Here is a 21003-nt window from a genome sequence, read left to right on the forward strand (position 1 = left end):
GGGCGGGGGGGGCAGCGGCGGCCCCGCTCGGGGAGCAGGCGCCGGGGTTAACTGAACCGGCCGCCGGGAGGAGGAGGAGTCGGGCGGGGGCGGCCGCCGCGCTCCCCTCCCCCCGCACACGCCCGGGCCGCTCAGTGGTCGCCGGAGGAGGAAGTTCCGCTCCCTGACAGACCCGTGCGCTAGCAACAGCGGCGGCGGCGGGAGGCGGGACGGGGGTCGGACGGCCCTTCGCGCCAGCCGTCTAGTGGGCAGCCTCGGAGCTCCGGCCGGCCCCGGAGCTTGCCGGGCGCCATCGCGGAGCGCGGGCTGCGGAGAACTCCATCCTGCTACTTCACCGGGCGCCGCGCTCGTCTTCCCAGCGAGGTGGGAGCCCTTCCTCCCTGTGGGCCGACGTCCGAGGAGACCCTCATTCTTGCTCCCAGTAAGCCTAAGAGATTGTGGACTAGAAGCTTCGGAGGCGATTAAGCGAACCTTCTACAACCTCTCGGATCTCGACAGGCTCCCTTTCGGGGCGGGAGACCACAGTGGGGCATCTCACTGGGGGTGCAGGAATGGAAGAACCCACCTTGCAGCTTCTCTGCAGTGTGGCTTGCCAGTACCCCTCGGCATGAAGAGGAGACTTGTAATAACCCGATGAGGTACTGAAAGCCAAATGGCAAAGAAGCCACCACGGGACAGCAACGTGTGATCGTTTGAGGCGGTGGGGGATCGTCAAGCACGTTTCTGAAAGTAATTGGACAAGCGTGAGAGGTGCCCTCTTAAAAAAGCACAACAACTCTTCATTTTTGCCAAGATTTTGAAAACAGTTCAATGTATTGTACGTTTGATATAAGATGAGAACTTTATAAAGTATTCTTTCCAAGAGCGTGAACGATGACTACTCCAGCCCTGCTGCCCCTGTCTGGACGCAGGATACCACCTCTGAATGTGGGGCCTCCCTCCTTCCCACATCACAGGGCTACCTTGAGACTTTCTGAGAAGTTCATCCTTCTCCTTATTCTTAGTGCCTTCATCACCCTGTGTTTTGGGGCATTCTTCTTCCTTCCAGACTCTTCAAAACACAAACGCTTTGATCTGGGTTTAGAAGATGTGTTAATTCCTCATGTAGATGCCGGCAAAGGAGCTAAAAACCCTGGAGTCTTCCTGATCCATGGACCCGATGAACATAGACACAGGTTTGTTGATTTCAGAAGTTCTTGCATTAACATATAGTGGTGCAAAGTACGGTTATTGCATCAAATCTCTTTGTTTTGAAGTAAAATGTAATTTTCCCTAAGCCATAAATTGTACTAAAAGCCCAGAACTGGCTGAATAAAACCCTAGACTGTAAGGACTTCTAGAGTCCCATATGAAGTCCAGCTCTTTCATTTTATATAGGAGAAACATTCGTGTTCAGAGTTACTGTGTCTAATGTGGACACCTGAGAGTGAAGGTATGAAAATTTAACCTAAAGAGAAAGTTACATGGGCTGCACCTGCATCTATTAAAAATGGATTGTATGTAGTCATCGTGCCACCATGTAAAGTAAGTAACATTGAATCTTGACAGCTCCTGTGGGCTTCCTGTAGCCAAGAGCCCTCATATTCTGACTTATAGTTAAAGCTTACTAACAAATCTTTGCTTTTTAGGATGGTGAAAATGGGCAGAATATACCTGTCATTTCTTAACATGCCGGAATATCCCGATTTTTGCTATTTTCAGAGGGTGTGTGTTAGTGCTTTGTATAGAATCAAGTTAAAGGTATGGAATCTTCAGTAATTATACTTTGTGAATAGTGCATACAATATTTAGTTATTTTTAAAAATCTAATTTTGCTCTGATCTTTTATTTAAATGTAAGAGGTGGGCTGTGTCAAGCAGCAATTAGAATTTGATTAAGAGGTTCACCTTCTTTCAAGTCACCAAATCTGGAATGAGCTCTTGAGATAGTATAGCCAAATTAGTCTAAAATGGGAGCTCTAGTTACCATACACACACACACATATTGTTCAAAGAATAGTTTGGAAAAGTAGCTTACTTTCCTCAAACTTATTCCCCCCATTACTTAAAATGAGTATGTAAAAAACAAAAAAAAATCAATTTCGAGAAGATGTTAGTTTTAATTTTTTCTGTAACAGATTTTTAAGAAGTTTCGGTTCAAATGTGAGTCTAAGTTAAATATTGGGGGAAATGCACAGTTTCGTTTTTTGTTTTTTCTTTTTTTGGAGAGGTTTTTGCTATAGGACACATGCGCTCGCCAGAAAGAGAGCTACAGAGAGACAGAAAGCGAGAAATCACCCCCAGGGGGGATGACAACATTGCAATCCCTTCTCCTCTCAGGATCTTGGGCAAGCATGCACACGTACCCAGCGTGAGTTTAAGCCACCGGGTCCAAGAATCGAACCGCGGTCAACTACATGGGAGACCCAGCGACATAGCCATTACGCAACTGCTGTTCCCGAAATACAGTTTTAATGACAACTGACTTTTCCTTTTATGTAGCTTAGTTAATGTGGAAATTTTGCCATTTCAACTTCTGAACTCTTGGATTTGTCTCTTTAATTTTGTCCTTTGCTTTTTGTTAGAGAAAAATGTGTATGAGTTTTGAAATTTGCTACTAAATAATTTAACACAGAAAGTACTCTGTCCCTTGAAATCTTAGTTTCCATGGTATTTATATGAGCTATTGGTGAATATTTGAAAAGAAGTGTTAAAATGCTTCAGAGCTCCTTGATAGTACCATGCATTAATGTTGTTTAATCTCGTCATTATCTGTCATATCTCAAGAAGTTTCCTTTATATTTTGTAGTCTAGGCTTTTAAAAAATATGGTCATAGGCTCATTTAAAAATATTTACATAAAAAATTCTGTTAGACAGAAGTAAGATATAAAATTTGAATGTACAAATATGTACATCTTATTCACATTTAGAAAACTGTACCTAAATGACTTAAACAGGAATCCTGAAAAACTATGTAGTCTTTGAATTTATGTACATGTGTAGTCTTGTGTTCAAAACTACTTACTGGGATTTCACTCTTTGGAGTGTGAAAATAGTTACTGAGTTCTTATAGCAAGTGGTAGTAAGTGAGCTTACTACTGAATTTTGAAGATTCCAGATAACAAGTGATACATGTAGGAAAATAGAAGATCATAGTGAGAGTTCAGTTAGCAAGAGATTCTCTCTTTACCTGTGTTATCTCTGTATTTCTGTTGGTCATATCAGTTTATTTTGTATTTGTATAGTATATTATTTGTTGTTGCTTATTATATCTGAGAGAGAGAGAGAGAGATAGTGAGAGGGAAAGTGAGAAATCACCCCTCAGTGGGGAATGGCCACACCGCAATCCCTTCTCCACCATTCTCTTCCAGGAATCTCCGGCATGCACATGTGCCTGAGTTTCAAGCCACCAACTCTGGTACTTAAACTGTGGTTGGTCACATGGGAGTACAGTGAGGTAACTGCCTGCTACACCATCTGCTGGCCCCAAAAAGAATTATTTAATTTGAGCAAGAAAATGTGTTTTACGTTAAGTATAAGTTTAAAATCTGGAAATACAAAGCATCAAAATGCTGTATAAGCATTAGCATTTTAAAAAATAATTCAGAAAGATAGCATTTTTTATGGAATTAGGTGATACTAAGACCAGGACTACTGTTTTGAGTGTGGGTCAAAAAAATTTTAATTTAGGAAATATAGATTGATAATTTATCTTAATGTTATGTGTGTATAAAAGGGTATTGGATAGAGGGATGAGGAAACTACTTTTATTGTTAGTAATGGAAAATATGTCATGGCCATTTATAGTTTTTAAGAGATACTTTGATTAGTGTTTCTTTATTAATGGATTAGTTTAATATAATAGTTTGATATTTAAACCCTGGAGTTAAGCTGCATGGATTTATACTCTAGTTTGTCATGACTTAGATGAGTGTTCTTGAGCAATTTTTTTTAAAGAGGTTTTTGCCTCAGGGTGTGTGTGTTTACTGGAGTCAGAGAGAGAGAGACGGTAAGAGGGAAATTGAGAAATCATCTTCCATGGGGGATGGCCACACCACAGTCCTTTCTCCTCCATTCTCCACTGGGGATCTTGAGCATGTATACACATGCACCTGGTGAGGTTTTTAAACCAGCAGGTCCAAGACTTGAACCACAGTCAGCCATGTGGAAGTTCAGTGATGTAACTGCTATGCCATCTGCTGGCCCCTCTTGAGCAGGTGTTTTTTTAGAGAGATTTTTTTTTCCTGTATGGCACATGCGCTCACCAGAAAGAGGGAGAGAGACAGAGAGACAAAAAGTGAGAAATCACTCCTCTGAGGGATGGCCACGCCGCAATACCTTCTCCTCCATTCTGCTCTTGGGATTGGGGTAGGCACACACACTTGCCTAGTGTGATTTTCAAGATGTTCCTATCTAAGACTCTTAACTGGTGGGCCATGTGGGAATTCAGCACCTTTACCACACCACCACGTGCTAGCCCACATTAACCATAATTTTAAAGATCTTCTCATGTGGGGGGAGGAGATGATTGGTATTAAATAATAATTTTTGTTTTTGAGGTGTGTTGAGTATTATGAAACTGTACTAGATGCTGTAAAGTGGACTGCACATAATACAGTCACCTAGCCTTTGAAGGTGGATGGATGGAGCAGTGGGAATAGGAAAGGCTTCATTGAGGAAATGATGACTTAGAAATTTAAAATGAGTACATGATTGCTAAGTGAAGTAGAGGCAGGGGGAACAAGTAGTCTAAGCAGAGGATACAACATGTTTGACAACCCTAAGGTATAAGAAAAAAAGACATTATTCAGGATAATCCTGAAAAATCCTTAATGAAGTTCAGTACAGCTCAGTGTGGGGCTCCGTGAAGCAACTAGAGGAGAGGTCAGATTTGGCCTGCATGCAGATTTTTTGGTTTCTTTATTATCATTAACAAAAGTTTGAATTAGTTGCCAGCATGAATCTGTGAAGTCTGAATATCTGATTTCTCTTGGAGATTTGTAGATGATACAGTAACACTCAAGTGTGTATATTCAGATGGTCACACACAACTGGAACCCAGCTGCTCCCTCTAGAGGTGCATGCGCTTTTCCATTTTATGCCAGTCAGTAAAAGTGCCAAGTAAGTAAATATAATGGATCAGTTTTTAACCTAGTTGTTGATGAGTGTGCAATCCCTAGGCAGGATCACAGAGCATGTGTAGCTAAGTATTTTGGTCTATTCTATTGTACTATGGGAAGTAGGTACTGTGGGAAGTCATTGAAATAATAAAAACAATAAACTGTTTAAACATTTTAAAGAGTTTAAATAATCACTTTGGTTGGAGTCATTATTTACTGGACAAAGAAGAGCAGGAGGAAAAGTGTAGATCACAGAGGCTATTGGCTTAGATCACAGTGGTGGTGGTGGAAAAGAAGAGAAATTAGTAGAGAAAAGTAGTTGATTTGGAAGATGTAAAGCTATTAAGTTTCACTAAAAATAGTGGTTGGTTGAATGTGGGGGTTAAGATAGGAGGAAGAGGAGTCCAGGATACCCTCGGGATTTCCGGGTGGCATAGCCATGGATTGCTAAGAAATAAACACTGTAATTAATTCTTTAATTTATGTACATGATAATCTGTGAATTTAGTATGTTTTTATGAGGAAACCAGTATCTCTTCTGCTAAGTAGTTTATAAATAATTCAACTTTCTAAAACAATATGTTACACTCTCTAGATGATAATAATATCAAATGTATATAGTTCAGTGTTGATTATGGTCATTTTTAGCATCTGTTATTTTAAACTACCCAAAGCAGGAATTGGCTGTAATATTTATGAATGTCGTTATACACTGATATATGTAAAGTATGTATTTGTAATTTGTGTGCATAACAGGCCTAAATAATTAAACATTTACATATTAATTTTTTTTGAAACTGATTTATTTTGTATAATGGCATCATATATATGGCATTGTGTTTTTTTTTTTTCTTTTTCTTTTTAACATTTATTTGAATAGTCAACAGATTTCATCGTCTAGTCAGAAGCTTGTTAGTTTGAATTGAACAATTGAGTGTAAGGCATTGTTTACCTCTGACAGTTTACTCAAAGGGAAAGAAAATAGGCTTTGGAATTACCTAAAGTTGCATCTTAGTTTTACTAACAGCTGTGTGACATTGTACTAAATATAATCAGTTTAAACCCATACTGTCCAGTATAGTAGCTTCTATTCATATATGATTACTGCACTTATTTCAGTTTGCTTTAGTGAGAATTTAAGTTCTTCATGCCATGACTTGTATTAAAAAAAAAAATTATTTATTTATTTTATTTATTTCTTCTGTGAGAGAGACAGGTCCACCCTCAGCCTCAGACAGCCCAAATTATGTGTGTGTGTATGTATCTTCCTTGAATACCTGGTTTGTATAGGGAGGCCTTGAGAAATAACCTGGGGTCCTTTCCATATGGATCCAGCATAACAGAGCATTGTGTTACTGCTGTGCCACTTGTTGGTACATGATTTGTCATTTTTGCTTGATGTGGTACTGCTTTTTTTTGTAACAAGGGTAGAGATTTTTAATCTCCCTGTTATGATTAGAATTTTCTTGCTATCTTTCCTCATCTCATCTCTCTTCCGTGTCTCATCCTACACATTACTTAAAGCATTTTGTTGCTTTTTAGGGGAGGTCACATTATTCTCTATTAAGTCTGGATGTTCATTTCCTATGTAATGTAGTTCCCCTCATTGGCTCTTGTTATTTTTCTCACTTCCCTTTACTTGGATGTGAATTATCTAAAGCTGTTGATAATTAATGTTTGTCAACAGCAGATTGTGGTGTAGATGCCTTTGCAACATGTTTTTGGACTGATCATAGAGTGGATATCCTTTTCAGCTCTCTAGTTGGAGAACAAGTTGATCTGTACAATTCTGTTTTTCCCTGTTCTTCTAATGGTAGATCTTCAGTAGTCTCAACTGTTTTGGTGGTAGAGAAGGTTTTATGAAATTCCCAAATTCTGAGTACAGTTGGACAGTCACTAAGATGCTTTTTGTCTTACCTCTCTGTACCAGAGTGCTGTTGTTTATTCTACTTCTCTTAAATCCTAGAAGAACTGCTTTTTCATGGAATGCAATTAGATAATGTAAGTATTGGGAAGAGACTATGTAGAAAGGGAAATTAACAGCTCTGACTAAATACGAGGTCCCTCTCTGTTCCATTTTCTCATTGAGCCTCTGAGAAGGTACACTTGGGATAAAATAATATGTGCATTTTTTTTGTTTGTTTCATGAATGAAGCTTGCTTCTGTAAAATATGTTAGTGAAGAGTTTTTCCTTATTCTGACATTAGCTTTGTGATGGCTTGTATTTTTTGTATAGTCTGAATTGTGTCATTTTCTGTATCTTTCACAAACATTATAGTGATTTGGGACATCTTGAATTTGACTGATGCTCCCAGATTACACTTATATACTCTTTTTTTTTTTTTTGGAGAGGTTTTTGCTATAGGGTGTGTGCGCTCTCCAGACAGACAGAGACAGAGAGATAGAAAGCGAGAAATCACCCCCCCAGAGGAGATGACCATGCTGTAATCCCTTCTCCTCCATTCTCCTCTCGGGATCTTGGGCACGCACGCACACGTGCTCGGCGTGAGTTTAAGCCACCGGGTCCGGGACTTGAACTGTGGTCGACTATGTGGGAGTCCAGCGATATAGCCATTACGCTAACTGCTGGTCCCACACTTATATACTCTTACTTAAAGTCTAATTTTTATTGGAAGCAAAGTAACAGTGATTTTGCTTTCATTGTTCAGTATTATAAAATTATTAAATATATCTTTTATGTATATTAAGTGTGTATATATATACATATATATATGTATATGTATATATATATTTATTTATTCACAGGAAACACTAGAGTATTAGAATTGCATGGTTAAGGGCTGGACTTATAGCTTAGAGGTTTAAGTTCATGGAAAGCCAGGTGAGTAGAAAGCCAGTCCCACATGGTGCACAGCAGTTTGAATTTTGCCTCCAAGCAGCTAAAAGAACACACCAGGCGTTTTTGCGTATGTGCTCTAAATTCTGATGAGATGGAGAAATGGAGGAAAAAGGATTGCAAGTATGACCGTATCCCATTTGGGGAGGGATATATGCACTGTCTCTCTCTTTCTCTGTCTCTGGTGAGCACATGCACAATTTAATAAAAGGCATTGTTAAAATGCAGAACGCTGAAGTGTAAGCTCTCATTTTCCTATTGATCAGCGAGTGTTGGCAATTCCAGGAGATGACATAATGTACATTGCTCATAATAAGTGAATAGTATTTATTGGATGTAGTTAAATGTTCCTAGGAAATAAAATTTGTTGAAGCACTAGTTTGTTTATTTGCCCTAAAAGTTATAATAGCCTTTATAAATTTTTTCTTGGATTTTTAAAGAAGAGTTTAGGGCTATAAAATGTTTAATTTCTCTTATTTATTAATATTTCTTTTGGGTTTTCTTGTGAAAGTATTGAACACATAATCTCAGACTATTCCTTCTAAAATGACATAAATTTATATAGATTATTTAGCCTCTGTAACATTAGTTTAAAATTGTGTTTTCTATCACCACTGTTTACATCTGTGCTTGAATTACTTTGAGTTATTTTAATTTAATGTTATTTCCTAATACAGGTTGAACATCACTAATCTGAAATGCTCCAAAAATTGAAACTTTTAATAAACACAGACATGATGTCACAAATGGAAAATTCCATGTCTGACTTCATGAGATGGTTCTTGTTCAGAATGCAGGCCTGTAACACATAGTTTAGTTAGCATCGTGAAGGGAAACAAAGATGTCCCAACCATTTTTAGCTTTCAAATATCTTTTATATCCTCAAGATACCTCATTATATATGTACAAGTACTCCAAATTCTGATAGTATATATGTGCAAGTACTCCAAAATCTGATATTTGAAACACTTCTGTTCCCACGCATTTCAGATAAGAGATTCTTATCCTCTAATGTCTTTTGATCTTCTACCAGGTTCGTGTTAATACTATTTTACCAATTAATAGCAGATATAGGTCAATTCCACATATAGTCTTATTTATTCCCTTATCTTCTGTGTAATTAGGTAGTTTTTTTTTTCTCTTTCTCATGTTTCTCTATGATTGCATGTTTAAAGTGTCTTAGAATAATTTGCTTACTTATTTGACTTCCCCAATAGAACATGGGCTCCTTGAGGACAAGTGATTATTTAACTTGTCTTTATAACTCTATTGCTTGAAGTACATGCGATCCTTAATCAAAGTCTGTGCCTGTTGAATAAATGTCTGTGGTAAGGTGACAAATTCCACAAGAGAAGGCATAAACAAAATGCAGGGAAGTATTAAGAGTTAAGACATACAGGTAGGAGGTACAGTGTCTTCAAGTGAGTAGGGCATAGTCTTTAAAAAGGTCCTTTATAAAATACAGTGACAAGCTTAGGAATAATTTATATTGTCCTATTAGGACATACTTATTCCTACAACTGTATCTAAAGTATTTTACATGCCCCATATTAAGTTTTTTCTTTTTTAGTAAAAAAGGAAGAAAATGGTAGTGAATACATAATAAGTATTTTTCATATATTTAATCTTCACATCAGAAGTGTGTGTTAAGTATTTCTAAACTCATCTTTCAGATGTAGATGCTGTAAAATTTAGATCACAGCCCAGTCTGGTAACATAATTGGTAGCAAACTGAATTGTAGTTCTGGAAACCACATGCCTGACTTCGGTTAAGATGCTGGATGGGCTTGAAAACACTACTGGTGCATGTGTGCATACCTGAGATCCTTATGAGATCATGGCCAGAGAAATAGGATCTCTATGATGAGACTCCATCAAGTGTGCTTCTTTCTCTCTTTTTTCCCTCCCTCTTTCCCATGTGCACTATTATGAATAAACAAATATAAAAAATTTCCCTCTTTCCTAATGTTGGAAAGTTGAAAATATTTACTAGAAATCAATAGTACATGGTAAACACTAATTACTTTTTAAGTGGGCAAATGTTATTTGCTATTGTTTGAAAATTATAAAAATACAACTTGGGCTGACTATATATTCTTTTGCTTGGAAAATCATTTTGATGCTTTCATTTTTACTAATCATGCAAATTCTGTCAGAAAAGATTATTTTGATTGGCACTGATTTTTGCTGGAACCTACTTCCTGTTAGCTCATGGTTTTAATAAAGTCTGCACTGGAGATTTATTTTCACATTGGATTGTTTTTGTTTGTTTGTTTTTATTGCCATAGGGCATGTGTGCTTGAGGGAAAAAGACAGAGTGAGTGAGAAATCACCCCCTGGGGAGGATGGCCATGCCACAATCCCTTCTCAGTTTTCCTCCTGGTATTTTGGGCATGCACACACATGTACCAGGGTGTGATTTTTAAGTCTCTAGGTCCATGACTTGAACTGTGGTTGTCACGTGGGAGTCTAGCACCTTAACCACCATGCCACCTGCTGGCTCCTCTTTCTTGTTTTAAAAAGATTTCAAGCATACATAAAAAGTAGGGTTTTTTTTGCTATAGGAGGCATGTGCTCATCAAAGCAACTGAGGGAGACAAATAGATAGAGGGAAAGTGAGAAATCACCAGGGAAGATGGCCACACTGAAATCCCTTCTCCATTTTCCTCTTGGGACCTTGGGCATGCGTGCACAAGCATCTGGCATAATTCTCAAGCCGCTGGTTCTGGGACTCAAACTACAGTTGGCCATGGGGGTGTCCAGTGCCCTAACCACCATGCCACCTGCTGGCTGGCCCCCATAAAAATCTTACCAGATAATACTAGTCAGTTTCTGTCTACCTATTATTTAGGTTTGTCAAATCTTTACATTTTCTTATTTTAGATGAAGATTACTCTTTTTGAGGTAAACCTTTGTCCTGAGTTAGAAATCATTATTCTTTCCCACTATACAAGATGGCAGATGAAAAAGCTGCAAAGCAGGATACTAAGGAGAAGAAACCTGAAGCCAAGATGGCTGATGCCAGTGGCAAGGTTAAAAAGGGTGACCCCAAGGCTAAAAAGCCCAAGAAGGGGAAGTCCCATTGCAGCCGAAACCCTGTCCTAGTCCGGGGCATCGGAAGATACTCCCGGTCTACCCTGTTTTCCAGTTAGGTCATGTACAAGAGGAAATACTCGGCCACTAAATCCAGGATCGAAAAGAAAAAGGAGAAGGTTCTTGCGACTGTCACAAAACCAGTTGGTGGAGACAAGAATGGTGGTACCTGGGTGGTTAAACTGTGCAAAATGCCTAGGTATCTTCCTATTGAAGATGTGCCTCGAAAGCTGTTGAGCCACGACAAAAAACCCTTCAGTCAGCATGTTAGAAAGCTGCAAACTAGCATCACTCCTGGGACCATTCTGATCATCCTCACTGGATGCTACAGAGGCAAGAGAGTGGTTTTCCTGAAGTAGCTGAGCAGTGGCTTGCTACTTATAACTGGATTGCTGGTTCTCAGTTGAGTTCCACAGCATAGAACACACCAGAAATTTGTCATTGCCACCTCTACGAAAATTGGTATTAGCAAAGTAAAAATCCCAAAGCACCTTACTGATGCTTACTTCAAGAAAAAGAAACCGCAGAAGCCCAGACACCAGGAAGGCGAGATCTTCGACAAAGAGAAGGAGAAATATGAGATTTCAGAGCGAGGCAAAATTGATCAAAAAGCTGTGGACTCGCAAATTTTACCAAAAGTCAAAGCTGTTCCTCAGCTCCAGGGCTACCTGCAATCCGTGTTTGCCCTTACGAATGGAGTTTATCCTCACAAATTGGTGTTCTAGATTTTTTGCCAAGAGCCTAATTAAATAATTGATCATATATATAAAAAAAGAAATCATTATTCTCAGTACACAGTTTTATACTTACATAATATACATAGTTGTTGATATAAATTATATGTAGTTTTGCATGGTTTTAAACATTACATATCACTCTGTAAGTTTTTCCTCAACATTAAAAGGGAACTTTTAAAAGTTCATGAAAAAAATGGAATTAAAACTAGTTTATTTTGGTACATAAATTATTTTTTTTTGGAGAGGTTTTTGCCATAGGGTGCGTGCACTCGCCAGACAGACAGAGAAAGACAGAGAGACTGAAAGCGAGAAATCACTCCCTGGGGGGATGGCCATGCCGCAATCCCTTCTTCTCCATTCTCCTCTTGGCATCTTGGGCATGCACGCACGCATGCCCGGCGTGAGTTTTAACCCACCGGGTCCAGGACTTGAACTGCGGTCGACTACATGGGAGTCCAGCGACATAGCCATTACACTAACTGCTGGTCCTGGTACATAAATTTTTAAAAATTATTTTAAAATCCATGTATGTTTTATCTAGAATACATATTTTCCATATAGACCCCTCATATTTTTATAATTGTGTATGTTGATATTTCAGGCTCTGGTTCAATGATTTGCTTAGGTGTTATTATATAATTAAACCTCCAATTATTCATATATAAATTATATGTATTATATATTCCCCTTTTGATAGGTTTCTAGGTTAATTTCATTTTTCTTTGTTACAGAAACATACTGTACATTAGTTCTTGGGCACATGTGTTTTCCTTGAAGGATAAAAACATTAAATTATTGGGTCATAGGGTATGTGCATCGTTGGCACTAAATTTTGTTGCTAACAACCTTTGCAGTGATTGTATGAATTTGCAGTTTTACCTGCATCTTCACAAACGATGATATTATTAACTTTAAAACGCTTTGTCTTCCTGATGCCAATTTTACTATGTAGTCCCCTTAGTTACTACTGAGGTAAAATTAAAACAAAAAATTGATTGGTTGTTTGAATTTCCTCATTAATAAGTTACTTATTCACTTTTTTTGTCAGTTTTCCTTTAGGATTGTTTACCTTTTTCTTATTTGTAGAAACTTATACATTCTGGTTAAGTTGTTGCATATATTAACATTTCTTGTCTTGGGAACCTTATTTTTGTGTTTTGCTTATTGTTTATTTAATATAAAAAAGTCTTAAATCTTAATGTAATTGGATTGTCAATGTTTCTTTTACAGTCTTAGTTTTGGGGTTTCACATAGGGAAAGCTTTTCAACCCTGAGGTTGTAGTCTCTTATATATTTTTAATTATGGTAGATTTAAAGTTTTGTTTTTCTTATGTAAGGATTTAATCTATTAATACTTGTTTTTCATTTCTGTATATGATGAAGTGGAGATTAAATTTATGGGATTCTGATTTTCCCTGTGTATTTATTGAAGAGTCTGTCCTTTCCCATTGTTTGTAATGCACTTTCTGCCTTAGAAAGTTTTTCACGTATTCACAGCCTGGTGTCTGAGTTCTCTTTTCCATTCTCTCTTTCTCTTTTGGTATATTTGCATTTGAATAGCATGCTATTGGGAACCCCATGTGGGGTCAGCTCTCAATGCACAGCACTTAACCACTGCACCATAGAGCTGGCCTCATTGATTTTATACATACAATTTGTTTATGCCTTTATCTGCTGATGGATATTTGGGTTGTTTCTACCTTTTGACTATTGTGAATAGTGTTGCTTGTGAAGGTGTGTACATATACTTGTCTCAAAAGAGACAGAAAGAGAGAGGGAAAGTGAGAAGCTACTAGGTTCAAGACTAAAATGGAGGTTAGCCATATGAGAGTCCAAAGCCTTAATCACTATGCCACCTGCTGACTCTTAGCATACTGTTTTGATTAGTATAGCTTTAGAAAAGTCTTGATTTTAGGGTAGAGTCTGTTCTTCAGAATTGTGTTTGCCCTTCGTGCATCTAAACTCTTTCATAAATAAGTGCTCATTGTCTTATTCAGGTAAGTGTCATAAAACATAAAATTATTCATTTTAGAGTGACCACTTAATGGCATTTGGTACATTTACAATGTTGCGCAACTATACCTTTATCTAGTTGGAAAACATTTTTATCATCTCAAAAGGAAACCATGTACCCTTTAAGCAGTCAGTCTCCATTACCCCTTGTATATCCCCTTTTCAATCCTTGACAGCCACTAATCTATTCTCTGTTTCTATAGATTTTATGTTTTACATATTTCATGTAAATGGAAATCATGCACTATAAGACCTTTCATTTCTGGATTCTTTCAATTAGCATAGTGTTTTTGAGATTCATCCATGTTGTAACATGAATTAGTATTTTCCTTTTTATGACTTTCTCTCTGTATATGTATTTTTTTTTTAAAATGCATGTGCTCAACTCCCCTCTCCTCTCAAGTGGGGTATGGTTATGCTGCAATTCTTTATTTCTTCATCTTGCACGATTTGGGGCACACACATATGCACCTGTTGTATTTTTCAAGCTGCCAAGGCTGGGATTTGAACTGTAGTCGGCCATGTAGGGTCTACCAATGGACAGTACTTAATCACTGTACCATAGAGTTGGCCTCATTGATTTTGTATATACAATTTGTTTACACATTTATTTGCTGATGGATATTTGGGTTGTTTCTGCCTTTTGGCTATTGTGAATAGTGTTGCTTGCGGACATGTGTACATATTTGTCTGAGTACCTATTTTCAGTTCTCTTGGGTATGTAACTAGGAATGAAATTGCTATGTCATATGATAATTATGTGTTAAATGAGAAACTGCCAAACTTTTCCACAGCAGCTGAGCCATTTTATTTTTCCACCAGTATTGTGTACAAAGGTTCTATCTTTTACATCCTCTCCAACACTTAATGTACACTTAAAAGATTCATTTTGGGAACCAGCAGTTAGCGTAATGGCTATGTCGCTGGATTCCCACGTAGTCGACCGCGGTTCGTGTCCTGGACCCGGTGGCTTAAAACTCACGCCGGGCGCGTGTGCGTGCGTGCCCAAGATCCCGAGAGGAGAATGGAGGAGAAGGGATTGCGGCGTGACCATCCCCCCTGGGGGGTGATTTCTCGCTTTCTGTCTCTATGTCTCTCTCTGTCTGTCTGGCGAGCGCACGCGCCCTACAGTGAAAATCTCTCCAAAAAAAAAAAAAAAGATTCATTTTATCTATCCTAGATATATAGATGTGGTATCTCACTGTGGTTTTGATTTGCATTTCTGTAATGATAATGTTGAACTTTTTTTTTTTTTTTCACATACTTTCTGGCTATTTCTTTCTTTTTTTTTTTTTTTTTTTTTTTTGGTTTTTTTTTTAGGGTGTGGTTGCTCGAGGTTGTTGCTATAGGATGCGTGTGCTCGTCAGAAAGACAGAGAGAGACAGAGAGACAGAAAGTGAGAAATCACCTGCCAGGGAGGATGGCCACACCACAATCCCTTCTCCTCTATTCTCTTCTCGGGATCTTGGGCATGCATGCAAGCCATTCTAGGCCAAGCCACTGGGTCTGGGACTCGAACCGCAGTCGACTACGTGGGAGCCAGCGACATAGCCATTACACCAACTTCTGGTCCTACTTTCTGGCCATTTGTATATCGTTTCTGGAGAAATGTCCTGCTAGTTGTATTGTCCATTTAAAAATTTTGAGAGGTTTGTCTTTTTTCAGTGAGTTGAAAAGAGTTCTTCCTATCTTTTAGACATTAGACCTCTGTCAGATACATAGTTTGCAAATACTTTCTCTATTTCTGTAGGTTTCATCATTGTCTTTATAATGTCCTTTGCACAAATGTTTTTAATTTTGACAAAGTTCAATTTATCTGTTTTCATTTGTTGGTTTTGTGTTTGGGTGTCATATATAAGAATCTATTGCAAATCCAAAGTCAAGAAGATTTAGCCCTTTTTTTCTTCATAGAATTTATGGTTCTAGCTTCTATATATATATATAGGTTGTTGATTCATGTTAATTTTTGGGTATGAAGCGAAATTAGTCCAACATAATTATTTTGTATGTGGATATTCAGTTGTCCCAGCACTACTTGTTGAAGAGATTACCTCTTTCCCCATTGAATGGTATTGGCACCGTTGTTGAAAATCATTTAGCTACAGATGTGTGGATTTATTTCTGGACTCCCAGTCCTGTTTAATTTGTAACATTATATGTCTATCCTTATGCCAGTATAAACTCTTCTTAGTTTTTTTTTTTTTTTCCCCATAGGGGATATGTGCTTGTTGGAGAGTGACAGAGAAACAGAAAGGGAGAAAGCACCCACCCAATAAGGCATGGTCATGTCATAACCCCTCCTCATCCATTTCTCTAGCATCGTGGGATTTTGGGCAGGCATGCACATATGCCCAGTGTTTTTTTTTGTTTTGTTTTGTTTTTCAAGCTGCTGGACCAGGATTCGAACTGTGTACAGCCATGTGGGATCTGGCTCCCATAATCACTAGGCCGTATGGCTGGCCTTGTAGTAAGTTTTAATATTGGGATATGTGAGTATCTCAGCTTTGTTATTTTTTTTCCCCCTCAATATTGTCTTGGCTATTTGAAGCTGCTAACAATTCCTTATGAATTTGAAAATTAACTTCAATTTTAACAAAATTGGCTTTGGAATTTCAGTAGCATTACATGAAATCTTTAGATTACTTGGGATATTATTGTTATCCTTACAGTATTAAGTCTTCCAATTCATGACCAGGGAGTAACTTTCTATATCTTAGGTAGTCTTTGATTTATTTCAGCAGTATGTGTTTTCAGTATGTAAGTATTTCATCTCCTTTGTTAAATTTATTTCTAGGTATTTATTCTTTTTTATGCTATTGTAAATATGATTGTTTTTTCAACTTTTTTGATTTTTAAATATCTAGTGTATAGAAACACAACTGGTGTTTTTTTTTGCTATTTTTCCCCGAGGTTTATTATTATGTTTTTGTCCATGAGACAGGCAGACAGACATACACACACACACACACACACACACACACACACACACATGCACACATGCACACAGAAGCAGCTCAACAGGCTTCTAATGCTTCAGTCTACCCTCAATCTGAGCTGGCCCAGATCACATGTGTGTATGCTCAGGTAGGTCCTAGGATGCAACCTCAGGATCTTTCCTATGTGGGTCCAGTTGTGTTACCACTGTACCACCCACCCACCACCTGGTATCATGACCGATTTTGTACCCTCAAATTTGTTGAATAGATTTATTTGCTGTATTAGTCATTTTGTGAATTATTTGATATTTTCTGTGTGTGTGTAGGATTGTCATCTGTGAATAGAGATAGTATTACTTCTATCCAATTTGGATGCAATTTGGATGATGCCTTTAATTTTTTCTTACAGAATTGCACTGGCTGGAACTGCCTATGTATGTTGAATAGTAATGGTGAAAGTGAGCATCTTTGTCTTATTTCTAATCTTAGCAGGAAAGTGTTCAGTCTTTTACCACTGAGTCTGATGTTAGCTAAAGGTTGTTTTTCTTCCTTCCTTCTTTTTTTTTTTTTTTTTTAAGTTTGCTATAGGGTTATGCACTCACTGGAGAGAGACAGAGGAAAAGAGAGGAAAGAGAGGGAAAGTGAGAAATCATCCTCTAGTGGAGATGCCCATGCCACAGTCCCTTCTCTTCCATTCTCCTCTTCAGATTTTGGGCACACATACACATGTGTCTGGCATGATTTTCCACCTACTCACGGCTTGAACCACTCAGTTGGCCATGTAGGATCCAGCTACCTTATGTTTGTGTCACCTGCTGACCCAAGTGTTATTTTTCTTTTGAAAAATTTTCTTCCCTCCATGAAGTGAGAGAGATAGGCAGGTACCTAAACAGGGACCAGGTCTTCATACCTCAGTCCAGTCCCAGCTTCAGCCAGCCCCAGATTATGGGCACATTTGTATGCCTGGCATGTTCAGGAAAGTCTTCAGATGTGAACCTGGAACCTTTCCATGTGGTCAGCTTCACAGAGTATTTTGTTACTGTTGCACCATCATCTAGCCACAGTTGAGGTTTTTTTATTAAAAAAAATTTTTTTTTTAAATTATAAAAGTCCTTTGTCACGTTGAGGAAGTTCGTTTCTATTCCTAGTTTACTAAGGATATTTATCATTGAAAGTGTGTTAGATTTCATTGGATTTTCAGATGCGTTGTTTTATTTTTTAGCTTCAATTAAGATGATCATGTCTTTTATTCTCTTACTCTGTTTTAATTGTCAAAGGACAGATACACTCAGTAGACAGAATAGAAGAAAGGAAGCACCACCCACTCAGTGGAGCATGGTTATACTGGAGTCCTCTTCCTCTGTTTCTCCATCCCGTCAGGATCCTGAGCATGCACCTCGTCTGTTCCAGTGTGTTTTTCTTCTTTCTTTTTTTGGAGAGGTTTTCGCTATAGGGCGTGTGCGCTCGCCAGACAGACAGAGAGAGACATAGAGACAGCGAGCAATCACCTCCCCAGGGGGGATGGTCATGCCACAATCCCTTCTCCTCCATTCTCCTCTCGGGATCCTGGGCACACACGCACACACGCCTGGCGTGAGTTTTTAAGCCACCGGGTTCAGGACTTGAACCGCGGTCGACTACGTGGGAGTCCAGCGACATAGCCATTACGCCAACTGCTGGTCCCTATTCCAGTGTGTTTTTCAAGCCACTGGGGCCAGGCTTAGAACTGTGATCACCATGTAGGATCTGACTTTCTTAACTACTTAACTGTGCTGTGGGACTGGTCTGCCATTTTATTGATAAGATATATTACATTGATTGATTTATTTTTTTTTAATTTTAAATGCTGAACCATCTCTGTATTTTTGGGATAAAAATCCACTTCTTCATGGTATATAATCCTGTTAATACACTGTTGGATGCAGGTTGCTATTATTTTGTTGAAGCATTGTGTATCTTTATTTAAAGAGAAACTGGTCTATAGTTTTCTTGTGGTATCTTTGCTGGGTTTGGTATCAGAGTAATATTAGTTTTGTAGAATGAGTTAGGAAGTATTCTGTCCTCATGTGTTTTTAAAAGTTTGAAAAGGATTGATACCAATTCTTCTTTAAATGTTTGGTAGAATTTACTAGGGAAACCATCTCACTCTGGACTTTCCTTGTTGACTTCTGATTCAGTCCTTACCTGTCATAGGTCTGTTCAGAGTTTCTATTTCTTCTTGAGTCACTTCTCATAGTTTGTGTGTTTTTAGAAATCTGTTCTGTTCATTTAACTTACCTAATTTATTGGTGTACAATTACTAATAATATTCTCTTTTAACACTTTTTATTTCTTATAAGGTTGTTAGTAATATTCCTACTTTAAAAAAAATGAGTTGTTTACATCTTTTTGTCATCTAGCTAAAGGTATGTCAATTTTGATCTCAAAGAATCAGTTTTATTTTTCTTGATTCTCTTTTTCTATTCTCCATTTTGCTTATTACTACTTTACTTTTGTTTTTCTTTTTGCTAGTTTTGGGTTTAGTGTGCTCTTTTTTTTAGTTTCTTAAGTTGTAAAGTTACATTACTGATTTTGAGATCTTTTTATAATTATTTTATTTATTAATTATTATTATTATTTTAATTTGACTAAAGAGAGAGAGAGATGGGGGTGGTGAGAAAGCAAGCTGCCAGGTCTGGAATGTGAACTGTGGTCATCCATGTGGGAGTCTAGAACCTTAACCGCCACACCACCTGCTGGCCCTATTTGAGATCTTTTAAATGTAGATATATGCTACCTTGATTTTCCCTTTGAACCCTTTTCTTTTTCTCCCATAAGTTTTAGTATGTTGTGTTTTTGTTTCATTCATCTTTAAGTATTAATTTTCCATGTAATTCCTTTTTTCTCATTGGTTTAAGAGTTTATAATTTATTATCCACCTATTTGTAAATTTTTATTTTCCTTCTGTTACTGATTTCTAACTTCATTCATTGTGGTCAGAGAAGATAACTATGTGTGGTTTAATCTTTTCACATTTACTGGAACTTATTTTGTGGCCTAATGCATGGTGTGTCTTAGAGAATGTTTCATGTGCTTGAGAAGAATATGTATTCTGTTGTTGGGTGGAATGGTAGTCATATGTTTATTAAGTCTATGTGGTTTATAGTGTTCAAGTCTCCTTCTCTACTGATCTTCTTTCTAGATGCCTTAGGTGTTACTGAAAAGGAGTTATTGAAGTCTCTGCCTATAATTGTAAAATTATGTATCTCTCCCCATGGCACCTGACAAGGCTTGTTTCATATTCTTTGGCATTCTATTGTTTGGTGTGCACATGTATATTAGTTGTTCTAGCTTCTTGATGAATTGTGTTCTGGTAAGTATTTCACCATAACATTATCAAGATCCTATCCTATGCCTTCAGGCCTTCTTTTAGTGCTTCCTCTTGGTGGAACCTTATAGGAAACCATCTGACGAAAGAGAAAGTTTTAAATGTTAGCATCAAGAAGCAAAGAGGGGAACCAGCAGTTAGCGTAATGGCTATGTCGCTGGACTCCCACGTAGTCGACCGGGGTTCGCGTCCCGGACCCGGTGGCTTAAAACTCACGCCGGGCACGTGTGCGTACGTGCCCAAGATCCCGAGAGGAGAATGGAGGAGAAGGGATTGCGGCGTGACCATCCCCCCTGGGGGGTGATTTCTCGCTTTCTGTCTCTATGTCTCTCTCTGTCTGTCTGGCGAGCGCACACGCCCTATAGCGAAAAAACCTCTCCAAAAAAAAAAAAAAAAGAAGCAAAGAGTAAATTTGGATTTAATGTAGAAGAGTGCATTTGGAATTTACGATTTTAGTTTACTCACTAGTGCTGTCTGACTTCTTCACTTTTAGCATATGAACTTTCGTTAGGTCTAGATGAACTGTTGGTGGAGCAGATTATGAGAGATCTTTTCCTTGTAGACTTGGAGTTGAATAGCCAACGGCTTGCCTCAGGCAAAATGGATGCCTATTGGGATAGGCCTTTTCTCAGGAGAGATTCACAGTATGTCATGATTTGTGTTCTCCTCAGGTGGTGGTTTGTCTGAAGTAAATGAGCAGGAAAGCTGCTTCCCAGGAGTGAAGTAGGGCTTCTTAGTCTGCGATGGAGGGTATAACTGTTGGCAATTTTGGCATGTGAATAGCCTTGCTGGGAGAGCAGGCTATATTGTCAAGTATATTACTGTGCCCCTGTTCTCTTCCAGAATTCTTCAGTGCTTTCTGTCTGACTATGTAATTAATACCTAGTAATTATGAACTAGT

The 21003-nt window shown here is 38.2% G+C and overlaps 1 protein-coding gene across 1 annotated transcript in view; it reads left to right on the plus strand.

The window, feature by feature from the left end:
- The first annotated feature begins 242 nt into the window (after nucleotides 1-242).
- MAN1A2 (mannosidase alpha class 1A member 2) overlaps nucleotides 243-21003 on the plus strand; it is a 203289-nt gene continuing 182528 nt past the window's right edge. The window contains exon 1 of the mRNA XM_006161400.3: nucleotides 243-1175. Within this exon, the coding sequence (XP_006161462.1) occupies nucleotides 874-1175 (302 nt within the window). The 5' untranslated portion in view covers nucleotides 243-873. The remainder of the gene's footprint in view (nucleotides 1176-21003) is intronic.

This window comes from Tupaia chinensis, unplaced genomic scaffold (genome assembly GCF_000334495.1).
Source record: "Tupaia chinensis unplaced genomic scaffold, TupChi_1.0 Scaffold138517_1, whole genome shotgun sequence".
Lineage (NCBI taxonomy): Eukaryota > Metazoa > Chordata > Mammalia > Scandentia > Tupaiidae > Tupaia > Tupaia belangeri.